Source organism: Dama dama, chromosome 8 (assembly GCF_033118175.1).
Source record: "Dama dama isolate Ldn47 chromosome 8, ASM3311817v1, whole genome shotgun sequence".
Classification (NCBI taxonomy): domain Eukaryota; kingdom Metazoa; phylum Chordata; class Mammalia; order Artiodactyla; family Cervidae; genus Dama; species Dama dama.
In genome coordinates this window covers 23,106,284-23,130,088 of record NC_083688.1, presented here as the reverse complement: position 1 = coordinate 23,130,088, position 23,805 = coordinate 23,106,284, and the positions used below count along the sequence as shown (strand labels likewise).

Sequence of the window (23,805 nt, the reverse complement as noted above, 5' to 3'; positions counted from 1 at the left end):
AAGATGGTCAGTTTCATAGATTCGAGAGGGTGGTTTAAAAAGTGAGTATCCCTAATTCTTTGTTTCCTATTGCATCAAAACCTCTGGCTTTCCTATTTCTTATTTTAGATATGGCACTAGAAGTATTTCTACATAAGACAGCCATTACAAAAGTCTTCCTGGAGTGGGGGTGGAGAAGGCACCCACAAACAGAATGAAGCAGTCTAAGACAGAAGAGCCTTCTGTAAATGACTGGGGCAATGCTGCAGGTGGGAAGGGAGGACAGAAAGAGCAAAGAGGAAATACATTCCCACGTGACAAGGTTACCACCCGATGTAGAACTGCTCGTTTCTGTGATCAGGGAAGAGAGAAGGGGGGTTGAGAACCCTGCCTGTGAACAACGTCCCTCAGGGAAAACCCGAGACACAGTGGGGCCTGCTGCCAATACCCCAGGAACGTTAAATTGCAGTGGAAGGAAAGCAGGGCCACTGGCTAGTCTTAGCTTGTGACACAGGCCAGTGCAACTCCTGCAACACCACCCATGGCAGCGATACTCAAGGTTGAGTACAGTGGGTGAGGCTGTGAGCATTAAATGCGCCATCTGCAGGGCTTTGCACGGTGCCTGGTTATACAGCAAGTGCCACATAAGTCCACTAGCGTGCCAAGGGGTTTGTTTTGCTTCATTCTCAAACCCTAGGAGATGCAGAGCAACATTCTCTCAGTTTTACAGGTAAAGAAACTGGGGCTCAGAGACTGAAGCGACTGTCCATGGTTGGTCAATGGGTGGAGCCCCCAGGAGATGCAGGACTCCAGCCCACATCTTTGAGCTTGTCCACTGCTCTCTACATAGCCTCTGGACACGGTCCTCTTTACTTCAACAGGGTCTCCAAACATGTTTCTGGAGTATGACAACCAATGGACTGAATTCCTGCCCTCAGGGAGCATAATGCTGTCTAAGGGTTAGGGAAGAATATCCTTTTGCTGAGCTGGATGGGACAGGGACACACGGAAAGAAAAAATATGCTTAAAATAATCAGATAACGGACAAAAAAACAAACTCGGAAATAAACAGACTTTTTGGAACATATTTTAATATAAGAAATAACCATAATTCTTTTAATAGGATTAAGTGTTATGGTATAAGCTCTCATGAACCATTCTACTGAATGCTCATTCTCTAAGGAGAAAAAGCTTTCTTTTGTGCTGAGAAGAGCAAAAGAGAACATTATTCAAGTATTCTGACTATTGCATTCTCTTTTCTAAATCTTGTTCCATCTGCCTTACCTGGACAAAGATGATGTAATAAGAACCGCAGGGCACTGATAATCTGTTTTGCACTAATGTATAAAATACTTCTCAATCTGTAATCAATTAGCTCCAAATACAGTCTTCTTCGTGTGGATTTATTATGGCTACTTGCTCATTTATGTCTCTTGCCTCCTTCCAAAAAGGAGTCCCTTTGATTACAATCTGGCAGAGATTGTCTGCTTCCAACCTGCCTGTGTGGTGGCCGACAGCCACTGTGGGTTGGAAACGCCCCAGTCAGTGTTTCCAGGTGACTCAGAAAGAAATTCCCAGCAAGGACTGTGGGGCTAGAGAATCTGGGGTTAATCTTCCCAGCCGGTGCCTAAGGAAGTCCTACAAATTGTAGAAAACCCTAAAGCAAGGTCAGAATCTCATATACCAGAGGCTGCTTACTTTTGCACTTATATTTACTCAGTTGGTAAAAACAAAACAACAACCAAACCAAAAAATCCTACTAAAAATATTGCATCATTTTGACATAATTTTCTTTCCCACCAACACTGCCAACCACTGAGACAGTGTTACCAGCCAGTGTGCACATGATTTGGGATAATTGTCCGTAAGTGATTCGGAGGAAAAGAGTGCACTCCACCCCCATTCCGCAGAAAGCACCTTGAATGAGTGGCCCCCCCAAAAGAAGATGGGACTCTTTCTTTCCCTAGGGAAAGAAAGATAACCTCACACTCACATAACCTTGGAGGTAGGAACCCTGCTTCTACTTTCCACTTCTAAAAGGACTTAGCAAGGATGAGAACAGTGGATTGATCCAAGTAACTAAACCCTTACAAGAGGGTTTAGCTAGTAGCATCAGGCCCAGATGGTCTCCTCCCTCCTGATTCACGGAACACATCCTCTCCCCATCCTCCCCGAGTTTCCTGCTCTCTCAGAATTAGACTGAAGAGCAACAAGTCTAGGAAACAGCCTGGCGTACTGCAGTGCATGGGGTTGCAAAGAGTCGGACACGACTGAGTGACTGAACTGAACTGAGGAAACAGCGTGGTACACTAGCCGCTGATGTTGCATGAAGCTAGAAGATGACAAATACATAACCCAGTTCAGATAAACCTTTGCAAAGGCAGCATTACACATTCTGTAACTCTGAGTCAATTTTACATATGTTTAATAACAAGTTATTCTAAGCCTTGCCAAAAAGCTTTCTAGAAAATTCAAACAGAGACATTAACAAGCAGACATGTCATCAAGATTTCCTCTATTTAACTTGTCTTACAAGGTCAGTAAAAAACTAGCCATCAGGACTTCTCCAGATTACAAACGAAATTTTATTATTTATAGAGTAATCTATCTCCTTCACGGGATTATAAGTTTCTGGCAGGCAAGAATCTTTATGTATAGAGCACAGTAATTATAAAGTCTGGAAGTGTAATGTCTGTAAAGTAATGTCACTGGGTTTTTTTTTGTTTTTTTGTTTTTTAATAGACTGAACCGCTCTGATTATGTCCCCAAGGGGACGCTAAAGATCAACTGTATTCAGGAAGAATCAGACTCGCGAGCAATCAGAGGTAACACAAAGCAGACATGGGCAGGGCTTGTGGGGAACGCTGCGTTCACACCTGGCATCCGCTGCGGTGGGCAGCAAGCTGACCTTCATGCTGTGTAAAGGACAGCACTTGGAACATATCGTATGTTCCAACATCATCCTAACATCACCGTATGTGTTGTTTTTGACTAGCTGCTCAATTGTGCAGTCCCATAGACTGTAGCCCTCCAGGCTCCTCTGTCCATGGGATTTTCCAGGCAAGAATACTGAAGTGGGTTGCCACTTCCTTCTCCAGGGGATCTTCCTGACCCAGGGATCAAACCTGTGTCTCCTGCATTGGCAGGCAGATTCTTTACCACTGAGCCACCTGGGAAGCCCTGTCACAATATGTACCACAATACAATATAATTTCGAGGTATATGTGCCTAAGTTTCCAGACTTCAGGGCCACCGTTTAGGTAGTCAAGAAATGCTTCTGAAGTTAAACCATAAGTCCCTAACCCCCCTCACAAAAAAATCTTCTTTGGAATCAACGCCACTCTCTACATCGCAGGTTGTAGACGTCACTTGGAAAAGGCAGCTAATACCTATGCTGGTAAAGATGAGAATGGAAATCCTGCCTGGAAATCAGCTGACAACATCTATAAAAAGCCTTAAGAATGTACATACCCTTGACCCTAAGGCTCTATTTTCAGAATTTTGTCTGAAATAAATAATTGAACAATCACACAATGACAAGGTCAAAAATGTTCACTGCGGCATTATTTAAAATAGAAAAAAAAGAGATTGTTTATAGTGTCTGTCTAAATAACTGGAAGAGAGCTGAGAAGTCATCTCATTCAATTATTTCACTTGATGGAAGAAGGAACGGAGACGAGGAAATCAAGGCACTTAAACTCAGGTCTCCTGAAAAGAACACTAGAGTGACATGGACTCAGTGAGACAGAACTCGTGGAAAATAAAAACAGAGACTGGGGAAATACTTTCCCAGATGAGCTATGTCCCTGGTGAGTGTCTCGGGGATCCCATGACAGGTGTGGAGCAGCACCTTGGAGCTCCTGTCTGCAGTCCACTCCCTGGACGGGCTGGACCGTCTCCAGCATCCTCTCCATGAACTTCCCTGTGAAAATCAGCCTAAATGCCCCATGTGTGTACTGCGTGTCCCTGTGGAAACTCTCCAGTGAGTGGGGGGACACAGTGACTGACACGCAGGACCTCGCTGGACAATAACCAGTAAGCACAGCGGTGAGGGGCTGGGACCGCCTGCATCTCCAGCCAAAGGGTGGAAAACCAAGAGGCGGGTTGTGGGACCTCCCCGGGTCAACCCTGCCTCGCTCTCTCTCACCTCTTCTCTGCTGACGTCCATGTTCCACACTGCAATTCCACCATCCGAGGAGCAGGAGACCAGCTGCCTCGTGAGCTGAAGGTAGCACAGCGCCTGCACCTTGTCACTGCAAACAGACAGCAGTCACTCTCAAACCGGGAACACACGCACCGTCTTCACGCAGGCTCCAGCGTCTCCCCTCGCTGGAATCAGCATTTTATCACTAACTATTTGGTATGGTCATCTGGATCCCTGTATACACTTTACCCGGCATTCTATAATGTATTATACAGAATAACAGTTACTATGAAATAAACACTACTACCTTCAAATCCGTCATTAAGAACTGCAGGGCAGAGAGGAGGTAGTAACCATAGTCTTCTGGACCAACCACTGTCATTTCTTTCCAGGTGCACAAGATTGTTTCTGAACAAGTAGGTGTTCAGAACTTAAGAGGTGTTCACCTCTTAAAGGAGGTGTAACTCCCTTACTTAAAAATCCATAAGAACAAGCAATTGAAGATGATGGAGGTTGCTGGTGTGCACACAGGCGTGCACGCACACACGCGCGCACACACACACTCTGACAGGGTAAGGCAATCTGCCCTGCTCCTGCATGCTTGTCTGCCTCCTCCTCTGGACGCCCCAGGAAACAACCTCCTGACTTGTAGATTTGTGGGGACAAGCTTTCCTTTCCTCGGCTGCTTTTTAACTTGACTCTGCTCGTAGCCAAGCAACAGACAAGCCTACCCAACGAGGAGGAAAGGGTTCCTCTTCAAGACTAGATGGCAAAAACCTGAGCATTAAAACGCCATAGCTTAGGTGAAGCAGGACTGGGTCAATCCAGACATTATTCCTTAATGAAATTCGCTAATGAGACTGGCTTAAGTGTCATACTGCAGGCCATCGTCCAAGGTCAAAGTCCCACCCGTGGTCTCTAACCCACGTCTGCCTGAAGCAGACATCTCACAGGGGTGACTCCTTGGCAGAGAAAGGTGGGAGAGCGCCCGATCACGTGGACAGCTGAAAGGATGCGATTTGGAGACAGGGGTCTCAGAGTACTCACGCCTCCCCCGCCTCTCCCCAGCTTGGATCCCACTCCCCACCCTCCCCCGAGTCACGCACTGGTGGCCCTGGAGCAGGAGCGTGCGGCCCTTCCTGCCCCCGATGTCCCACATGATGACGCTGTTGTCGGACGCTCCTGAGAAGAGTAACCGTTGAACAGGGTCCCACCAGAGGCAGGCGATGCTCCCTAGGGGTGAGAGAGGGAGGTCAGCTGGAACTCTCCACAGGCACATGCACAACTGACGACAGAACGCTGAACCAGGACCAGCGAGTCTGGATGTAAAAACACACCTTCGTCGTACAAAAGGGCGTCTAACACTTATCATGAGTCACGGAGGAGACAGCGCACAACCCCTGCCCAAGCTACAAGATGAGGCTTTCCAGTTGTCGTACATCAGACTACTCTGAACACAAAGGTGTTTAAAAGAAGATCTTCCTCCTCTATACCAAAAAATTATAAAATAGCTGTACATGAGGGTTAGTTCACAAAAAGCTTTTGAAGGGGAGGGGGGAAAAACGCTACCAGTATTTAGAGAGCAAAGGCAATGAAGGCTTCAGGGGTTCTAAGATAAAAGTCTGGATTATTCCAGGTCCCTGGGACTGTGCGGGCGTCCTATTCCAGGGTGCCTCTGTTTAAGGAAGTTAAGCGTCTTAGAGCAAAGAAAAAAATGTGAAATTGCACCACGCGGTTATGACAGAGAATACAGGTAAAAATCCAAATCCTACGTTTCACATTCTGTGCTGACTAAACTTACTAAATTTGATACCCTTGGGAAAAACCTTCCTTTTAACAGATTTCTCTTTCAACAGATCTCTTCATTGTTCTACTAATTTCTGTTTGCCTAGAAAAAATTAATAAACCAATTAAACCAGTCACACAAGCTAAGAGTACTTTTGGTGGGTGTATAGAAAACTGGTAAAGCCATATTCAAAAGCAAACCACAAGAGACTAGTTTCTCACAGAAGCTTAACTAAAGGGAAAAAAGAAATATTGTGCAAAACTGGCTTCAGGGATCAATTCTGCAGAAACCCTAGCCCTGTTTGATCTTATGACCCATGTTTTTCAGCTAGAGCCTAAGAGCAGACAAGCCAGCTCTTTCTACATGAACCCTGCTGAGCAGTTATCAGAACTCATTCTGTCCTGAGCAACCCAGAGAACACTTAAGAGCCTGGGATCATGAGACCATGAGTCATAAACAGAAAGTGGTTTCTGAGGGCCTGTGTTTTCCTGCCTTTAGATTTATCTACTCAAACTTACTGTCCTTCCCTCCCCCTTTTCCTCTACAAGGTCACAGACTCAGACTAAATAAATTACCTACAGAGGACATTTAAACTTGCTATACTTAAAAACACTATTTTCATACATCAATCCATCATTAATTCCTTCAACAAACCCTAATTCTTCAATCTGAACCAGATGGTCTCAAAGCTTCTAATCTGTTATGAAATACAGTCAATTGAGCTTTAAAGCCTTTCCACGAAGCCCTGCCAACTCACTATGCTACAGAAATAATAGAATTCCGCCCAGTCATTCTTTTCCCTCAGTCTCTCCGCAGAGGATGTTTCCCAAATAAAGAATGAACCAGCTCATACACGTCTTCCAATAGTACTGACTGACCTACTGCATCCTGTTTGATGTCCTAGAAAGTGACAAATTTAAAACAGTAATAACAACCTTCTTCCAAAGGTCCTACCATTTACACGAAATTTTAAAAAGGTCTTCTGAAAGTAATTTAATTAAAAAAGGGCAACAGAACAGAAAGTAATGTCACACAAGCATTACAAATCTAGAAGGGATCTGGACAACATGAAACCTAACCCCATACCTTGCCTTCACTTAGTTTTCACTCTTTAAGATCTTCTGGGACTGAAGTCCCATATCTGGCCAGTCAAACTGAAACCTGACAAGATCTTAGGGAGCTAATCAATCATGAAACCACAGAGCCGAAAACTACATTTGGATGCCCATATTAGGTGAAAAGGGCTTCCCAGGTGACGCTAGTGGTAAAGAAACCACCTGCCAATGCAGGAGACATAAGAGACTCGGGTTCGATCCCTGCATCAAGAAAATCCCCTGGAGGAGGGCATGGCAACCCACTCCAGTCTTCTTGCCTGGAGAATCCCCACGGACAGAGGAGCCTCGAGGGCTACAGTCCATAGGGTTGCAAAGAGTCGGACACAACTGAAGCGACTGAGCAGGCACACATGCACACATATTAGGTGAAAAACAGCGGTGATCACACAGCCTACCTTCATGTCCTTTAAGGGTGGTAATAACTGAACAGGTGCTCTGTTCAAGTTTCAGCAGGGTGATCTGTCCAGAGTAATCGCCGACAAACGCATACTGAGTATCAAAGTCATATCTGTGGAGAAGCAGTCAAGGATGTATAAAACAATCTGTCTCAAGTTATAAAGCAGAAAACGTACATTCTATAAAGGGTAAGCACAAACTAAAACTGAGAAAAGAAACACTCCACTGAAAATCACACAGCATGGAAACATCAAAGAAAAAAATGCTTTAAGCGACAGTTATCAGGAAAATTAATATTCATTCATTCAACAAGCATTCACTGAGTACCTGTTATTATTTCAACTGATATCCTAGGAATTGGCAACAAAAAAGATAAAAGAGCTGACAGAGAGAGAGAGACATAAAAATAAGTAATCATATTATAGTAAAGTTTTAAAAGGTAAAATACTCAATAATGAAAATAGTCAAAAAGAACTGAAGAAAAATGCTTTTTATGAAATTATCTCTGGAAATAATGTAAAATTGACAGCAAATGATGTGAACTCATCTTCTGGGGGGCCTAGATGATTTAGATTTAAGTGAAGAGGATGGTTTACTTTAAATTGCTGTGAAGAGTTTAGCCATCCAAAAGGCAGTCATTTGGGATGGTAGTAAATTTAAAATTTAAAAATACATTAACTATTGGTAACAACTTGTTATTAACACTCGGTTACTCTATGGCCATAGCAGTTTGTGGCAAATCAGGTGTCTACAAACAATAAGGTAATTACTGTTTTAATTTCAAAACATGGATCAAAAGGAAGACCACAGGCTGGGCCACAGTGATGTGATTCTGTCCTATTTTCTATCAATCCATACGAAAGCCTAACACATAACAGAAAAGCTGATATAGCACATGATACATCTGAGTAGTCTTCCCTTGTTTGATTCTAAAGTGTATGGTACTATTTTAAGTATCTCGTGCTGTACATTCATTTGTACCGAACATTGTTATAAAGGCTCTCAATGGAAGAAAAAATTTCACTACACCAGATGTCCAATACGGAAAGAGAAAATACCATGAGGTGTTTGCCCGCGGCTGACAGCCTTGACCTTGCCAGCATTAAGATACACACGTGATGCAAGAGCACGTTCTACATGAAACAAATCCAACAGAGCCGCAGAATTTCAGAGTCATATAAGGATTATGAACCCTCCTCAAACACACACAAGAAAATGACAAAACTCCTTGTAGCCCTTTTATGAATTCCAGGGTCACAAATTCTTGTATTCTTTTGCCAGGTCTGCAAATAACCCACTACTAGAAGATTCATTCCTTTCTTCCCCTCTTTACACAACAAAAAGTCTTTTCTTTCACTTCAAAAAGCAAAGGAGTGAAGGGAGCGGTCTGCATTAACGAGGTTTAGATTTTCTGAGACTTCTGTATTAAAACACCTATAGCACACCCCAGCAGAGAACAGCAATTCATTTATTACTTTTAATAAACCGTTTTTAAAAGTATTTCGTTTGTTTGTTTTAATGTGGACCACTTTTAAAGTCCTTACTGAGTATGTTACCATAGTTTTTCTGTTTTCTGTTTTGGATTTTCTGGCCAAGACGCATGCGGGATTTTAGTTCCCCGACTGGGGATTGAACCCACACCCTCTGCATCGGGAGGCCAAGTCTTAACCACCAAGTCCCAATAAACCAATTTTATATCCAAGAAAGGAGAGACAGAAATCATTCGATTTTATGTGAAATACGTAGGAATCATTCAGCTTTTAGATCTCGATGAGCAATTTAGGATCAGAGGCAGAGCTAGCTCCTGAGACCAGGAAGGATACTGCAGACACGAGGCCCAGGAAGAGAAGAAGTGCCTCCCGAGCATGTTCCCGCTGCGGGTGCACATCCAGCTGACGCACTTGTCGTGGCCAGTGCTGATCACCCACTCAGTGGCCAGGCTGAAGATGATCGCCGTCACCCGGTTCTGATGAGCTGTGGGAACAGTGAAGAAACACGACCCGGGAATCCAGTCTCAGTGGGTGGGAACTGGAGCTCCCCTTCTCCACCCTGTCAGCCTGCAGACTCACAGGCTGGACAGGCCCACCCCAGAGAGTCTGTACTCTGAACAGGCGACAGAGAATCTCCCCAACCCCCAACCCATGATCTAATGGGCAGGCTCTCCGAGGCCCTGCCCTCTGCCTCCCTGCAAGGGAGGAGACCATCAGAAGCTACAAATCGTTAAAAGGATAATGCTCAAGAGGGATTCAAATAATATATCAGAGGACAGATTAAAAAAAAAAAAAAACCATCAAAACAACTATCAGTGAGTTTCATGTGGAAAGCAGTAGTCTTTTCTTAACAGAACAGGTTTGTTCGTTTTCTACTGTCTGTACCTTTAGTGCTTTGACTCTTCAGATAACACTGGCATTGTGAAAATGGCAATTGAAATTTTCTGAAATTTAACTTTTCATTATTTCTAAGATGAAGCATTTGTAAAGTTCCACATTCCAAAGTAATAGCTGAGAATGAGGAAGGTATTCTATTACCTAACTTCTGGAATATTTGTATCTCCATGTCAATATTAAGCCATATCAGGGCAGTGACTCTACTTTATGTGAAGCAGGGTCCTGCATACAGCTGGTGTTTAATAAATGCCCAGTCTGATGAATGAAGTCAGAAGCTAGACAGAGACACATCTGACCTTACTCTCAGCTGTACAGGCTGCTTCAGAAAAACAGAGGGACTGTTTCTTATAAACTAACCAGAAAACACTACAACCCCCTGGGAATGTGGGCAAAGTCATGAATTCATAAAACACGACAAATGGTCAACATCAAATAACGTTTAAATAATTTTAAAACAGAACTATTTTGACTATCAAACTGGCAATAAGCATTTAAAAAGAGCAATGAAGACTTAATGAACAGGCACTTTCAATCACTACTCATTAAAATATTTACACTATTGCTGGAGTTTTGCAAAATAAATCTAGAGTATTAAAAAAAAGCTTTAATGTTTCACCCACATATTCTACTTTTAGTAATCTATCTTAAAGTAATCAGAGTTACAGGATCTGAGTCAGTAACTATCAAGGACACACACACATATATATATATATGAAATTACTTTTACACATATATATATATGAAATACACACAGATATATGTAAACACACATTCATATGTACATATCATCATATATCTTAGTTTGTGTTATTAAAAAATGGGAGCAATACACATTTTCAAAAATAGAGGAATGATTAAACTAAATCTGACACATGCACCCAGTGGAACAGTATATAAAATTTCAGATGTTAATAAGCAGGAAAAGGATGTGTAAATAACTCTGAAGAGGTAACAGCCTCTTATGTAACTGGGGTAACCAACCTTTTAAAAAGTTAATGTGAAAACCTAATTTTGATCATAAGACACGGTATTCTAGCTTGTTGTGTGTATCTACGTGTATATGTGTGCAAATGAGTGTGTGTATTATAATTACCTGGGTAGGTCTTGATAAAGTTCATTTTATTAAAGTCTTCAGAAACGTGAAATTCCTAAAAATAAAAACATGCAATAAGAGAACAGTTATAGTTTTAAAAACAATGGGAACTTATCTTCCAAAAGGATATAAAACCTAAAACTGGCCATCACCAGCCTGATGACTCAAGATTGGCTCCATAAGAACAGTAGGAAATTGCTTCCTGGTCCTGTCCTTACGACACTATTTCTTTTAGAACCAGACAAGTAAAGAAAGTGCTGCTGACCACCACAGAATTTTTGTCTAATTCTTCCTCCACAAATGAGTGCTCTACACTTCCTTTCCCTCTAATTGCAAAGGAGGCATCTTGCTAACTTTGCTCTCTTGGTGTCACTAAAAGTTTCTCAAGATGATACATCCAAAGCAAAGTGATATACAAAGACCCATTACTAACAGAGTTCTCAGCACCAGTGAAAATAAGGCATTGGGTATCTGAAGTAACAGAAGGGGCACATTGCATATATTTAACACACAAACACACACACACAAAAAGAAATGTAAAGATGGTGGTGGTTTTCCTTTTTTATCTTCCAAAGTTTTTATGGACTGTGTAATACTTTATAACTAGGAAAAAATTAAAAGTATGTGCTTATTAATAAAAATGAGCCTCCGGCATAAGACTAAGATAAAACTCTAAAGAAAATGCACTACTTAAAAATTCTATTGGGAATCGGGTGGAGAGGGAGGTGGGAGCGGGGATCGGGATGGGGAATACGTGTAAATCCATGGCTGATTCATATCAATGTATGACAAAACCCACTGAAATGTTGTGAAGTGATTGGCCTCCAACTAATAAAAAAAATTTAAAAAAAAAAATTCTATTGGTAAAGTGAAAAAAAAAAATTCTATTGATCAGTGGTAAATTGGTAAGCTCTTAACTGTCTAGATAATATAGACATTGTTGATTGGTCAGGATGAAAAAAACCCACAAAGGAATACTGATTTCTTGTCCTTCATCTTGGTTCTACAAAGTACAAAAATGTATCGGCATTTTTATATATCCTAATCTCTGTTGGAACTCATAGCTCAGTCGGTAAAGAATCCACCCACAATGTAGGAGATCCAGGTTCAAGATCCCCTGGAGAAAGAAATGGCAACCCACTCCAGTATTCTTGCCTGAAGAATCCCATGGACAGAGGCGACTGGCAGGCTACAGTCCAAGGGGTCACAAGAGTTGGACATGACTTAGCAGCTAAACCACCATCACAATCTCCGATGGGGGGAAATCAACAGTTCAATACTAACTTATGCTAAATTGGACTTACACGCCCCTTTCCACCGAAGAGCTGTAAGGGTTTTATATGCCATCCTATAATGGCAGTAGAGTACCCTTGAACCAGGAGCCACAAGAAGGGTCCCTAGAGAAAGAAATCCACGGCCACTGCCATTCCTGGAGATGCTATTTGAGGCCTGCACTCCTGGCCTCTTATTATGTGTATGCACATTACCATATTCCAATTAAAATCTTCAGGAGAAAAACGAGACCACTGGCATTTATTATCACACAACGGATTTACAGCAGCCCAAAACTGGTGGGCATCAACCCCCAACCATGCAGATCCCCCACCCCGCCCTCCGTTCTTGCCACCTATTCTCCAGTGAACTTCTTATGCAGAGCGCCTAGCTCCTTCCTCCCTGGCTCGTAAACACACTCAAGACTTCTAATTTAAAAAGCAAAACAAATGAACACAACACCCTCTTAACAATGCTAAAACTTTCTTTGTCCCCCCCCACCCCATCCCAGCCAAAACCTTCTCTATAGATCAGCCCACACTCGACACTCAGGCTTTCTAGCTCCTCACCCTAGTCACTCTTCAATCCGCTGCAGCCCAGGGCACCAGCCCACTGCATGGAAACGGCTCTCCCTGCGACCACCAGCTGCTAATTGCCATCCCCAAGGCCATGTTCCTGTCTTGATCTCATCCTCTCTCTGCCCCACCAGAAACTTACTGCTCCTCCAGGTTCCACGACCACACTGTCCTGGCTGGTCCTACCACCCCTTGGCCCATTTCGCATCACCCATGAATGGTGTCTCCCTGGTATCTTAACTGTACCACGGATTCCTCACTGTCCTTTCACTCTAAACGCGCTCTCCCCACACACCCCTAAGCCATCTCTTAATAAATGATAGTACCATCCACCAGACACTCAAGCCAAAAACCCAGCTGTCACCTGACTTGCTCCTTCCTCTCCCCACCGTTGCAGCCGACCTGCCATAGCTGCAGCTCAAGACATCTGCTTCTGTCCATCATCACTGCCACAACCTTCTCACCCAGACAGCGAAAAGAACTGATATTTCCGCCTCCATTTTTAAAATTTTTGTGGCAATATAACTGATTTATAACATGTGTTAGTCTGCGCTGTACAACAGAGCTGAACAGGCACACACACATAATCCACTCTTTGTAGATTCCTTTCCATTATAGGTCACTACAGAGTATTGAGTAGAGTTCCCTGTGCTATACGGTATATTATTATTTACCTATTTTATATATAAAAGTGTGTATATTATCAATCCCAATGTCTCAATTTATTTCTCCCCTCTAGATCCCCCTCTGCTAACAACAAAATCTGTTTTCTACATCTGTGACTCTATTTCTGTCTTGTAAATAGATTCATTTGTACCATGTTTTACCATGTACATGTAAGTGACATCATATATTTGTCTTTCTCCATCTGGTTTACTTTGTATGATAATTGCTAGGTCTATCCATGTTGCTGCAAATGGCATTATTTCATTCTTTAATGGCTGAGTAATATTCCATCTTCTTTATCCATTCATCTTTCAATGGACAGTTAGGTTGCTTCTATTGTATACAGTGCTGCAATGAACATTGGGATATATGTATCTTTTCAAATTAGAGTTTTCTCTGGATATATGCCCAGGAGAGGGATTGCTAGATCACATGGTGGTTCTACTTTTAGTTTTTTAATGAACTGCCATACTGTTTTCCATAATGGTTGTACCAATTTATATTCCCATTAACACTGTAGAAGGGTTCCCTTTTCTCCACACCCTTTTCAGCATTTATTGTTTATATATTTTTTGATGATGGCCATTGTGAGGTGATATCTCATTATAGTTTTGATATGTATTTCTCTAATAATTATTGATGTTGAGCATCTTTTCATGTGCCTCTTGGCCATCTATATGTCTTCTTTGCAGTAATATCTATTTAGATCTTCTGGCCATTGTCTGATTGGGTTTTTCGTTTTTTTTAACACAGAGTTGCACAAGTTGTTTGTATATTTTGAAGATTAATCCCTTGTCAGTTGCTTCATTTGCAAATTTCTCCCATTCTGTGGGCTTTTTGTTTTATGGTTTCCTTTGCTTTGAGAATCTTTTAAGTTTAATTAGGTCCCATGTGTTTATTTTTGCTTTTATTTTCTTTACTCTAGGAGGTGGATCACAAAAGATATTGAATGCAATTCATGTCAAAGAATGTTCTGCCTATGTTTTCCTCTAAGAGTTTTATAGTGTCTGGCCTTATACTTGCATTTAGGTCTTGGATCCATTTTGAGTTTATTTTTGTATATGGTGTTAGAGAGTAGGTTGGTTTTTTTTTAGCTGCACTGCATGGCTTGCAGGACCTTGGTTCCCTAACCAGCCAGAGAAGGAAGAACCCAGGCCCTTAGCAATGAAAAGGCTGAGTACTAACCACTGGACCACCCTCCCACCTCCACTCTTGTTGCCCTTCAATCCATTCCCCACTGAGCAGCCAGGGGGATCTTTGTAAATTAAATGTTACCATTCTTCTGCTGAAAACCCTGGAAGAGCTTCCCATGGGTGTACAAAACTGAAAACCTCACCCAGACCCACAAGGCCTTGAATGACCTGCCCTCAGCCCACCTGGCCCATCACCCTAGCGCTGCCCTGTCACTCAGCACCAGCCAGCCAAGAGGACGTCCTGCAAGTCCTCAGACCCACAGACACCTCCTGCCTCGCGCCTCCACACATGCCTTCACTCCTAGAAAACCTGCTCTGCCTGGCTGTCTCCTGCCTGCCCTTCAGGCCTCGGCGGGACCTCACAGCCTTGGAGCAGCCCTCCTTCCTGCCGATCCTGTCTGCTGGGTGCGGAGCCACACACCTCTCTGCACCCTCTCCTTCCCACTCCTGTTCATTTCTCCACCGCACCCAACACAACCTGCAATGCGACACTGACTTGTGTATTACCCTGTCCTTCTTACTAGTCCAAAAGACCCCTGGGAGCAGGGCCCATGTCTCCTTCCTTCTTAATTAGCATTCCGCAGGATGCCCAGTGCTGAGTAAAATCTGAACGCAAGTCTCTCTCTGCCCTGCTCCAGCCACCTCTTCAGTCTTACATGTTTCATGCTGCCAAGCCGCTTCATTCTTGTTCTCTGCACACACTCTGACCTTGCAAACCCCTCTGTCTTTGCTCATACAGTCCTCTGTGTCTGGAAGTCCTCCTCCTCTCCTGTTAACTTCTTGCCACCCTCCAGGGCTTAGCACAGTTGCAGGCTGCCCCTGCCACTCTCTCCGGCCAGGTGAGTCCAGGTGCTGGTCTGTGCATTCTTCACTTGACCTGTGATGGAACCCCACTAGCTAAATCTTACTTTTTGCTACCAATCCCAGTTCCGTAAAACAGTGCTACTCAAAATGAGGTCTGTGGACCACTGGTCCTGATTAAAGAAGCAGGAAAATAGGGAATAAGTGTTCAGAAAACTTTCCAGCAATTTAACATCGTCATGACATTCAAGCAGATAAAGTTAAAAGTGAAAGTCATCCAGTCGTGTCCAACTCTTTGCAACCCCACGGACTGTAGTCTCTGTCCACAGAATTCTCCAGGCAAAAATACTGGGGTGGGTTGCCATTCCCTTCTCCAGAGGATCTTCCCGACCCAGGGGTCAAACCTGGGTCTCCGGCATTGCAGGCAGATTACCATCTGAGCCACCATGGATCCTTACAAATTTTCTCACTCAATAATGTAATATTCAAATTATCAATCCAGCAAACTAAACTCAAAGCAAACCGAAGGAAAAATAAGAGCTGAAACACAATATCAGAGAATAGAAAAATAATAGAGTAAACAAATCAACAGAGAATAAATGAAAACTGGTTTTTTGAAAAAACAAACAAACAAACAAACAAAAAAACACCTAACAAAATTGACAAACATGTAGCAAGAGTGGTGAAAAAAAAAAAAAGAGAAACAACTCAAACTACTAAACTCAGGAATGAAAAGGGGACTATTAAATCTTACAGAAATAAGAAGGACTAAAAAGGCTGCTATGAACAATTATATGCCAACAGATGAGATAAGATGGATACCACTTCACACTGACTAGGCAATAAAACCAGAAAATAATAAGTGTTGGTAAATATGTAAAAATTCAGAATCTTTATAGATTGCCAGTGGGAATGTAAAATGGTATAGCAACTTTGGAAAACAGTTTGGCAGTTCTGTAAAAAATTAAACACAGAGTTACCGTATGACCCACAATTCCATTCCTAGATGTGTATACCCAATAAAATGGAAAACTCGGGTTCACACACAAACTTTTATGTGACTGTTCATAGCAACACTATTCATAATAGCCAAAAGGTAGAAATAACCCAACTACCTATCAACTAATGAATGGATAAACAAAGTGTGGCATATAACAGAATATTATTTCACCACAAAAAGGACTGAAGTATTAATTCAAGCTGCAACATAGATGAACCTTGAAAATATGATGCTAAGTGAAAGAAGCCAAATATAAAAGGTTATACATTTTATGATTCCATTTACATAAAATGTTTAGAACGAACTCAGTATATTACTGACTGCTAGGAACTGAAGGAAGGGGTAATGCAGAGTGATGCTAAAGGATATTGATTTATATTTGGGGGTGGGAGGCACTGATAAAAATAATCTAGACTATTAACCGTTGTATAATCTTGAAACTATACTATAAAACCACTGAACCGCACTCGTTAAGCTGGTGAATTTTATGGTATATGAAGTGTATCTCAATTAAATATATGCACACACACCTTGTGGCTCTGACAGTAAAAAATCTGCCTACAATGAGGGAGATCCAAGTTCCATCCCTGGGTCGGGAAGATCCCCTGGAGAAGGCAATGGCAGTCCACTCCAGTATTCTTGCCTGGGGAATCCCATGAACAGGGGAGCCTGGCAGGCTACAGTCCATGGGGTCGCAAAGTCGGACACAACTGAGTGACTACACTTTCACTTTCAATCTTCTAACTATACTATAAAACCAGTGAATTGCACACTTTGGTGAATTTTATGGTATACGAATTACATCTTAATGAAATATATGCATACACACACATACAATTAGACTTACAAAAACACCAATCTCTAACAAATTGAAAATTTAAATGTCTGGTTCTTCACCAAAGATGGTTTGAGAAGAGTTACACGAGTTGGCTGAATGACTAGTCCCTGATCTTGTTCTTCTTCTCCCTCCTGTCATACACACACACACACAAACACACACATGTGTGCATGATCTCCCCCACGTCCTCCTTGCCCCAGTCTCCTCCTTCATGAGCTCAGGGACGGGGGCTGCCATGGGACTCATGACAATGTACAAAGGCTGTGCATTATGGGTCAGCCTGAGAATCAGCCATCAATCATCAGAGCTCTATGGAGCTACAGCTGGTCCCTGACTTAGGATGATTCAACTTAGGATTTTTCAGTTTTACAATGGTGTAAAAGCGAAACACATTCAGCAGAAACTGTACTTTGAGTTTTGAATGTTCATCTTTTCCCAGACGGGTGATAAGCCGTACGATCCTCTCTCGTGATGCTGAACAAGGGCAGCCACAGCCCCCACTCAGCGTCCTGAGGGTGAACAATCGACACACAACCATTCTGGACTCAGACAGTCATTCTGTCTTTCCCTTTCAGTACGGTATTCGATAAATTACATGAGATACTCAATACTTTAGTATAAAACAGGTTTTGTGTTAGATGACTTCATAGGCTAATGTCAGTGTTCTGAGCATGTTTAAAGTGGGTGAGGATAAGCTATGATATTCGGTAGATTAGGTGTATTAAATGTATTTTCAACTTATGATATTTTCAGCTTACAATGGGTTTATCAGGACAAAGCCTCATCATAAATCAAGGAAAATCTGGAGTTTATTAATTTATTAATTAATGCTAGTTAATTCTAGCATTAACTAGAATTAATCCATTTTTGGGTCTATCATCTGTACTGAATGAAACATTTCCTAATGCCAAACAACCAGGCATTCTTTGTTAACTTTATTTAAACTGTCCAACGGTGAACATGGGGAGGTCAATGCAATGAATACATTCTGGAAGCTACCTACCATCACGGCTCCATTATCCTGGCCCACAAATATCCGTCTGCTATCATGATGGTAAGCCATAGCAGAGCAGGGAGCTGCCAGAAAGACAAAGACCATGTTACGAGCAGAGCTAAGCACGTTAAGTCATTGTTCAAGGTATGTTATTAAAAAGAGCTATACAACTTAGGTTTAAAAAAGAAAAAAAAGAGGGCAAAGACGTTTTATTTTAAAAAATGTTATTAAACTTCTTTCTGCTGTTTTAGTTTCAAATTTTAGCTTTAATAACCTTCCAAGTTACTTTTATGACTTTGGGTGAAGCAAGTCAGCATGAAGTTTCATCTGGTTGAAATTCCTACCTGTTTCTGGAAAGGTGTGGGGACCAGTGTTTAGAGAAGCTGATCTGCCACCCAAGCTCTGTGGGTCATCCTCCCCCTCCTCCCTTCCCCATCACAGGCAAAACAGTAGCGGGCATCTGTGGAAAGAGAGGTGTCCAGTACCACAATTCCCGTCCCAAGGCATGTGAGCAGACTGGGAGGCTACTTTGGGATTATTTGTTGTTGTTTTTTCACCCAATGGTCAAAAAAAGTTCCATTTTGCAGTGACTCATACAATCCCAGTTTGTTTCTTTGTCCAAAGCAGTGTCATGTGACTGGGACAGCCTGACTCTTCCCATAGACACAACCCTTCCAGGTTCCACCTATATTTCTTCCAAAACGCGTCACCAGAGAATGAGTTTCAGAAAGGAGAAACTTTAAATCACTTCCTTCTGCTAAAAATCAAAATTAAAGTGATTTAGAAAATCGAACACTTGGAAAAAGAAATACTCGGGTTCACTTCAGCCTTAAGAATTTTAATTGACCACAGAAAGAAATGAATGCCAGGAAACAAACAAACTCGAGCTTACTTTGAAATAAAACGTCTTATAAAAAAGTAGAAGAGAAAAATCCTATAAATGAAGTTACCACTTGAAAACAGTCTAAGGTCTTTAAATACCATGGCAGATATTCTCCACCAAAGGAAGAAAACTGGAAGAAATGCTGGATTGTACTCAAAGGCAGAAACATAGTTAGCTGCATGATCAGACTATAAAAAAAGATTATTTCAGTTGCATTCCAAGAACTATCTCATTGAAATGTAGATACTAAAATTGTCTACACACCTAACAATCAGAATAGACTACAAGTTTGTACACCCTTATCCACCATATTGATGTTTGAAACTACAAAGAATGATCCTGTTTAAGGATTATAAGCACAAAGATACATGTTTCTTTGTTTTACTCACTAAGTCGTGTCCAATTCTTGCAATCCCCCTGGACTGTAGCCCACCAGGCTCCTTTGTCCATGGGATTTCCCAGGCAAGAATACTGGAATGAGTTGCCATCTCCTTCTCCCGACCCAGGGATCAAACCCGCATCTCCTGCATTGGCAGGCAGGTTCTTTACCCCTGAGCCACTGGGGAAGCCCAAAGATACATGCTATTGTCACACAAAATGCTCTTTAATAATCACACACAAAACTATCTTCAACAAATCAAATCCCTTTGATGATTTTAAAGATTCACTGTCATCATTTTTGCTTGCTTTTCAGTTGTTACTAAATCTTAATATTTTAGTTTTAAGCTTCTTTTCAATTTTATGCCCAATCCTGTAACAAACTGCACATGAATATGTAAAATCTCTCCTTTGTGTAAAAATTACAACATGCTGAGTAATTTTATAAGGTTAGAGACTTCTCACATTAAAAAAAAAAAAAGCAAGCCTTCCTGGTTTATTTGTTTAGTATATAAAAATGTTCTGACTTTTTTCCTAGAAGGGAAGCTTCTAGTTACGTAGTTTTTTTTAAAAGATAATCTTTTTTTAATGTGAATGTTAACATAGTTTTATAAACAAGAAAAACACAAAACATCTTTCAAATCACAGACCTTTTAAAAAGGTCACCGCAGTACAAAATCATTTGCTTTAAACTCTAGCTTTATAAACAAAGGGTTTTCTGGAATACAGCCAGGCTCATTCATCTATGTATTCTTTATGACTGCTTTTGATTCTGCAATGGCAGAGTTGAGAAGCTGCCACAGAGACTGTCTGGCCCACAAAGTCTAATATTTATGTCTGGTCCTTTGTAGGAGAAGTCTGTGGACCCACCCCACACTGTGGTGAGCAGCCCAGTTCTGGAATCGGATGCACAAGGATTGGAATTCCAGCCTCTGGCCTCAGTTTCCTTGTCTACTAAATGATGAAAATATCATCTTTCTTATAATAGCTGTTGTGATGATTTGGTAAAATAGTACCAAGAAAAATGCATGAGACACATAGTAGATGGGCTTTGCAGGTGGTGCTGGTGGTAAAGAACCCACCTGCCAAAGTAGGAGACATGAGAGACACAGGCTTGATCCCTGGGTCGGGAAGACCTCCTGGAGGAGGAAACAGCCACCCACTCCAGTCATCTTGCCTGGAGAATCCCATGGACAGAGGAGCCGCGCAGGCTACAGTCCATGGTCCGTGGGGTTGCAAAGACCCAGACGTGACTGAGCAGCTGAGCAGGAGCACACAGCAGAAGTAGAAACTGACAGGTTTTTCTTCAGCTAAAGCAGATTCTCAAAGTTATTTCTGTTACGTGAGGTACTGTTATGATTCATAACTGGTCCACGAACAGCGATACTCTAAGGTTTCGCTTACTGATCACCTCTGTTGCGTCACAGAGAACAGTTTAAATCTGAGGATGACCACTAAAATGTTAACTGGTGAATCTGCAGCAGTTTTTAGAGCAACGTGGTACTTTTCTTCTTGTGTTTTGAATTTAATTTTAAAAATCACCCTAAAACAGACAAGCAAATTTCTCAACATTCGTTCATTCTGTTTTCTTCGGGCAGTGTTCCTGCAGTTTCATCAGCAGACACTGCTCCAGCTGGAGGTAACAACCAGCCATCTGGAAGCAACAGGCTGCATGCATGTATACAAACACGAAGGTGTCAGTCACCCATGGCAGAGATGCTGGGCCTGTTCTGTCCTGTTTTTTCCTGGTCCTTCCAGCCACAGAGTTCTGGGAGCTACTTCCGGAGCGTACAGTTAAGCCAAGCTAGCAAGGGATGGTGATGGAGAAAGCAAAGCCATGTGCCCAAGACTCAGAAGCCCAGGAAGAGTGTGCTGCTGCTGCTCGGCCCTGGTGTCCCAGGAGAGAAATCAGTTACAAAGCGAACTAAGTATCTGGGGGAAATGCAAGCCAAGGGGTCACTGTACTAAATACTGGACATTAGTACAAAAATCCATCTTAGACTCTCCTTGTTCTAAAGAACTCCACAGCTGAGGTCTCAAGGAGACTGAGCTGTGGCCAAAATCTGAAGTGTAAGGGAAGGGGGAGGAGGGAGGAATCACAGCCAACAGCATTAATAAGACCATCCACAAGGATGACAAACCATCTCCCAGCACTGTTGCTGTGGCTATTTCCAGCTACAGACCCATCACTGGACCATTGGAAGTAAGTAGTTACTCACCTAAGAGAAGCCCTTTTTTTTTTTCGGTTGAGTAAAAGGTAGGCTCAGTGGATGAAGGTGCTCCATCTATTTCTGCCCCGCTTCCTCAAAATCCCAAAGTAAATTTATTAAATGGGCTTGTAAGGACTTTTACTGAGACAATGGCCACTTCAAGTTCCCACATTGAGTAACTAAGGTGACCCATCCACAGATAAACGTGGATGCAGGACAGAAGATACTACTGCCTGCACAAGAGACCACGACTAGGGTTTCAGGTGGTCTTAACACACTACGTACATACAGTGAAGTTATACTTTTTATAATAGCTTTTTATAACTATTTTATAATTATATAAAAGGGTCCTTTTATAATAGTTAGCTTTACACCAGTATTCCAAAAAGTCTACTTCATTCTCATTGAATGGTTATCAAGACAGAGAAGGTGACCGGCCTGCCCAAGCTGTTAGCGGAAGGTAAGACAAAGGAAAATCCTGATAAACTACTAATTCTTTGTGCAAATGTTTATAGGATTGAAATCCTGCAGGTACCCTGCAATAAATGTGCAAATGAGAAAGTGCTAGCAAGACAAGCCGTGCTTGGAAGGGTGACTCAAGCTGACTGAATAGAATCTGCTGAATAACTGGCTACTCTGCGTTTGTAACACACCCCACAGTCCCTGCAGTAATTCTTCACGGAGCCGCAGTGTCCACAGAGTTTGGCCCTGGCACGCGCTCTTCTTTGGAGAACTCCGTATGGTCTTCAGTAACAGACCATCAAGCCTGCCCCAGAACCGTGTCTTTTCCCAGCGGGGGCCTCTGAACACTGAAACCTTAACTGAGGAAAATCTCCTCATTAAGGACCAAAACCACCCGGGCATGAGCAGCCATGATGCCTTCCATGTGGCCACTGGGGTGGCAGGACTCGATTCCAGCTTGGACCTGGGTGGTACCCAGCCTCCTTTTTTCAAGAAAGGATGGAGAAGTGGGAGTGAAGGAGACAAAGCTTAGATTGGCAGGAAGGGCAGGATTTAACTGCAATTTTATGTCACTACATCTCAGGGCTCTTCTAAAATCTCAATGCAAAAGCTTTATCTTTTGGGTTTATTTTTAGAACATATTTGACTACTGGGAAAAAAAAAAAAATCTCCATTTAGTATGTTTCGTGCCTTGGACCAAACTTCTCAACAGTATCCAGAGTTTATGAAAAAGCACAAAAGGCCAGGTATGAGGCAAAGGAGTGTTCAGAATCCTGTTTTAGTGTCAGTATCAGCTATTACTAAGTAGAAAATTACTACTAATATAAGTTGGCAAAATGAAGACAAAGGAAAATGGGGGAGGTGGGCAGCTTTCCTCTTCCTTTTTTTTCCTCCAAGTTTTGTCCAAGTGATTCAGTTAAACCAGTTGACTCAGCTTCCTTTTTGCAAGAGAAGAGGAATTTTCCTGCATTTTAACACAGAATACTGTAGGTATTAGGTAACCAACAAGCTCATTTTGAAATTTAAATCATCAAAGACATTCTTCTTGGGTGCAACAGTGCAGCTACTCACAGGCCATTGTGTGGTAAATGCTGGGCCAGTACTGACCGCTGTCTCTTTTCAGCCATACTCGGATAGTCCTGTAGAAAAAAGAAAAGAATGAGTAGTCTTTAATAAATTTATCCTGTCACCCAAGTAAACTTCTTATTTTCAATACTATTTCCCATTGACCTTATAACATTAATCGATTGGACAAATTAGACAAATACACACACATACACAGAACATGGTATATTATACTAGTATGTACATGTCTACACATACACATATACTCTATATATTTATTGTTGCTATTCAGTCGCTCAGTTATGTCTGACTCTTTGCGACCCCATGGACTAGAGCAAACCCAGGCTTCCCTGCAGGCTGGCCAAAAAGTTCATTTGGTTAAGTGACTACACTGTTCAATAAAGTTCTTGGTGAAAATGAAAAGTATGTCTTTTATTTTTACTTACAAACAAATGAACTTTTTGGCCAGCCCAACAACCCAACTGACTAGCTACAGTTATGTCCGTACATGGTAAGTTATACAAGAACCAGGAGTCAGGATTCTGAATAACATCAATAACATGGAAAG

General features: G+C 42.0%; 1 protein-coding gene across 2 annotated transcripts in view; it reads right to left on the bottom strand.

The window, feature by feature from the left end:
• WDFY1 (WD repeat and FYVE domain containing 1) overlaps nt 1–23,805 on the bottom strand; it is a 57,818-nt gene that overhangs the window by 14,392 nt on the left and 19,621 nt on the right. Inside the window, exons 2-8 of one of the 2 annotated variants that reach the window (XM_061148634.1) lie at nt 23,244–23,311; nt 18,249–18,322; nt 10,901–10,955; nt 9,322–9,394; nt 7,420–7,532; nt 5,230–5,356; nt 4,127–4,232 (exon numbers count right to left, since the gene is read on the bottom strand). In XM_061148634.1, coding sequence (XP_061004617.1) covers nt 4,127–4,232; nt 5,230–5,356; nt 7,420–7,532; nt 9,322–9,394; nt 10,901–10,955; nt 18,249–18,322; nt 23,244–23,311 — 616 coding nt within the window. Of the gene's footprint in view, nt 1–4,126; nt 4,233–5,229; nt 5,357–7,419; nt 7,533–9,243; nt 9,395–10,900; nt 10,956–18,248; nt 18,323–23,243; nt 23,312–23,805 lie in introns of both variants that reach the window. The other variant, XM_061148633.1, reaches the window with a different exon arrangement.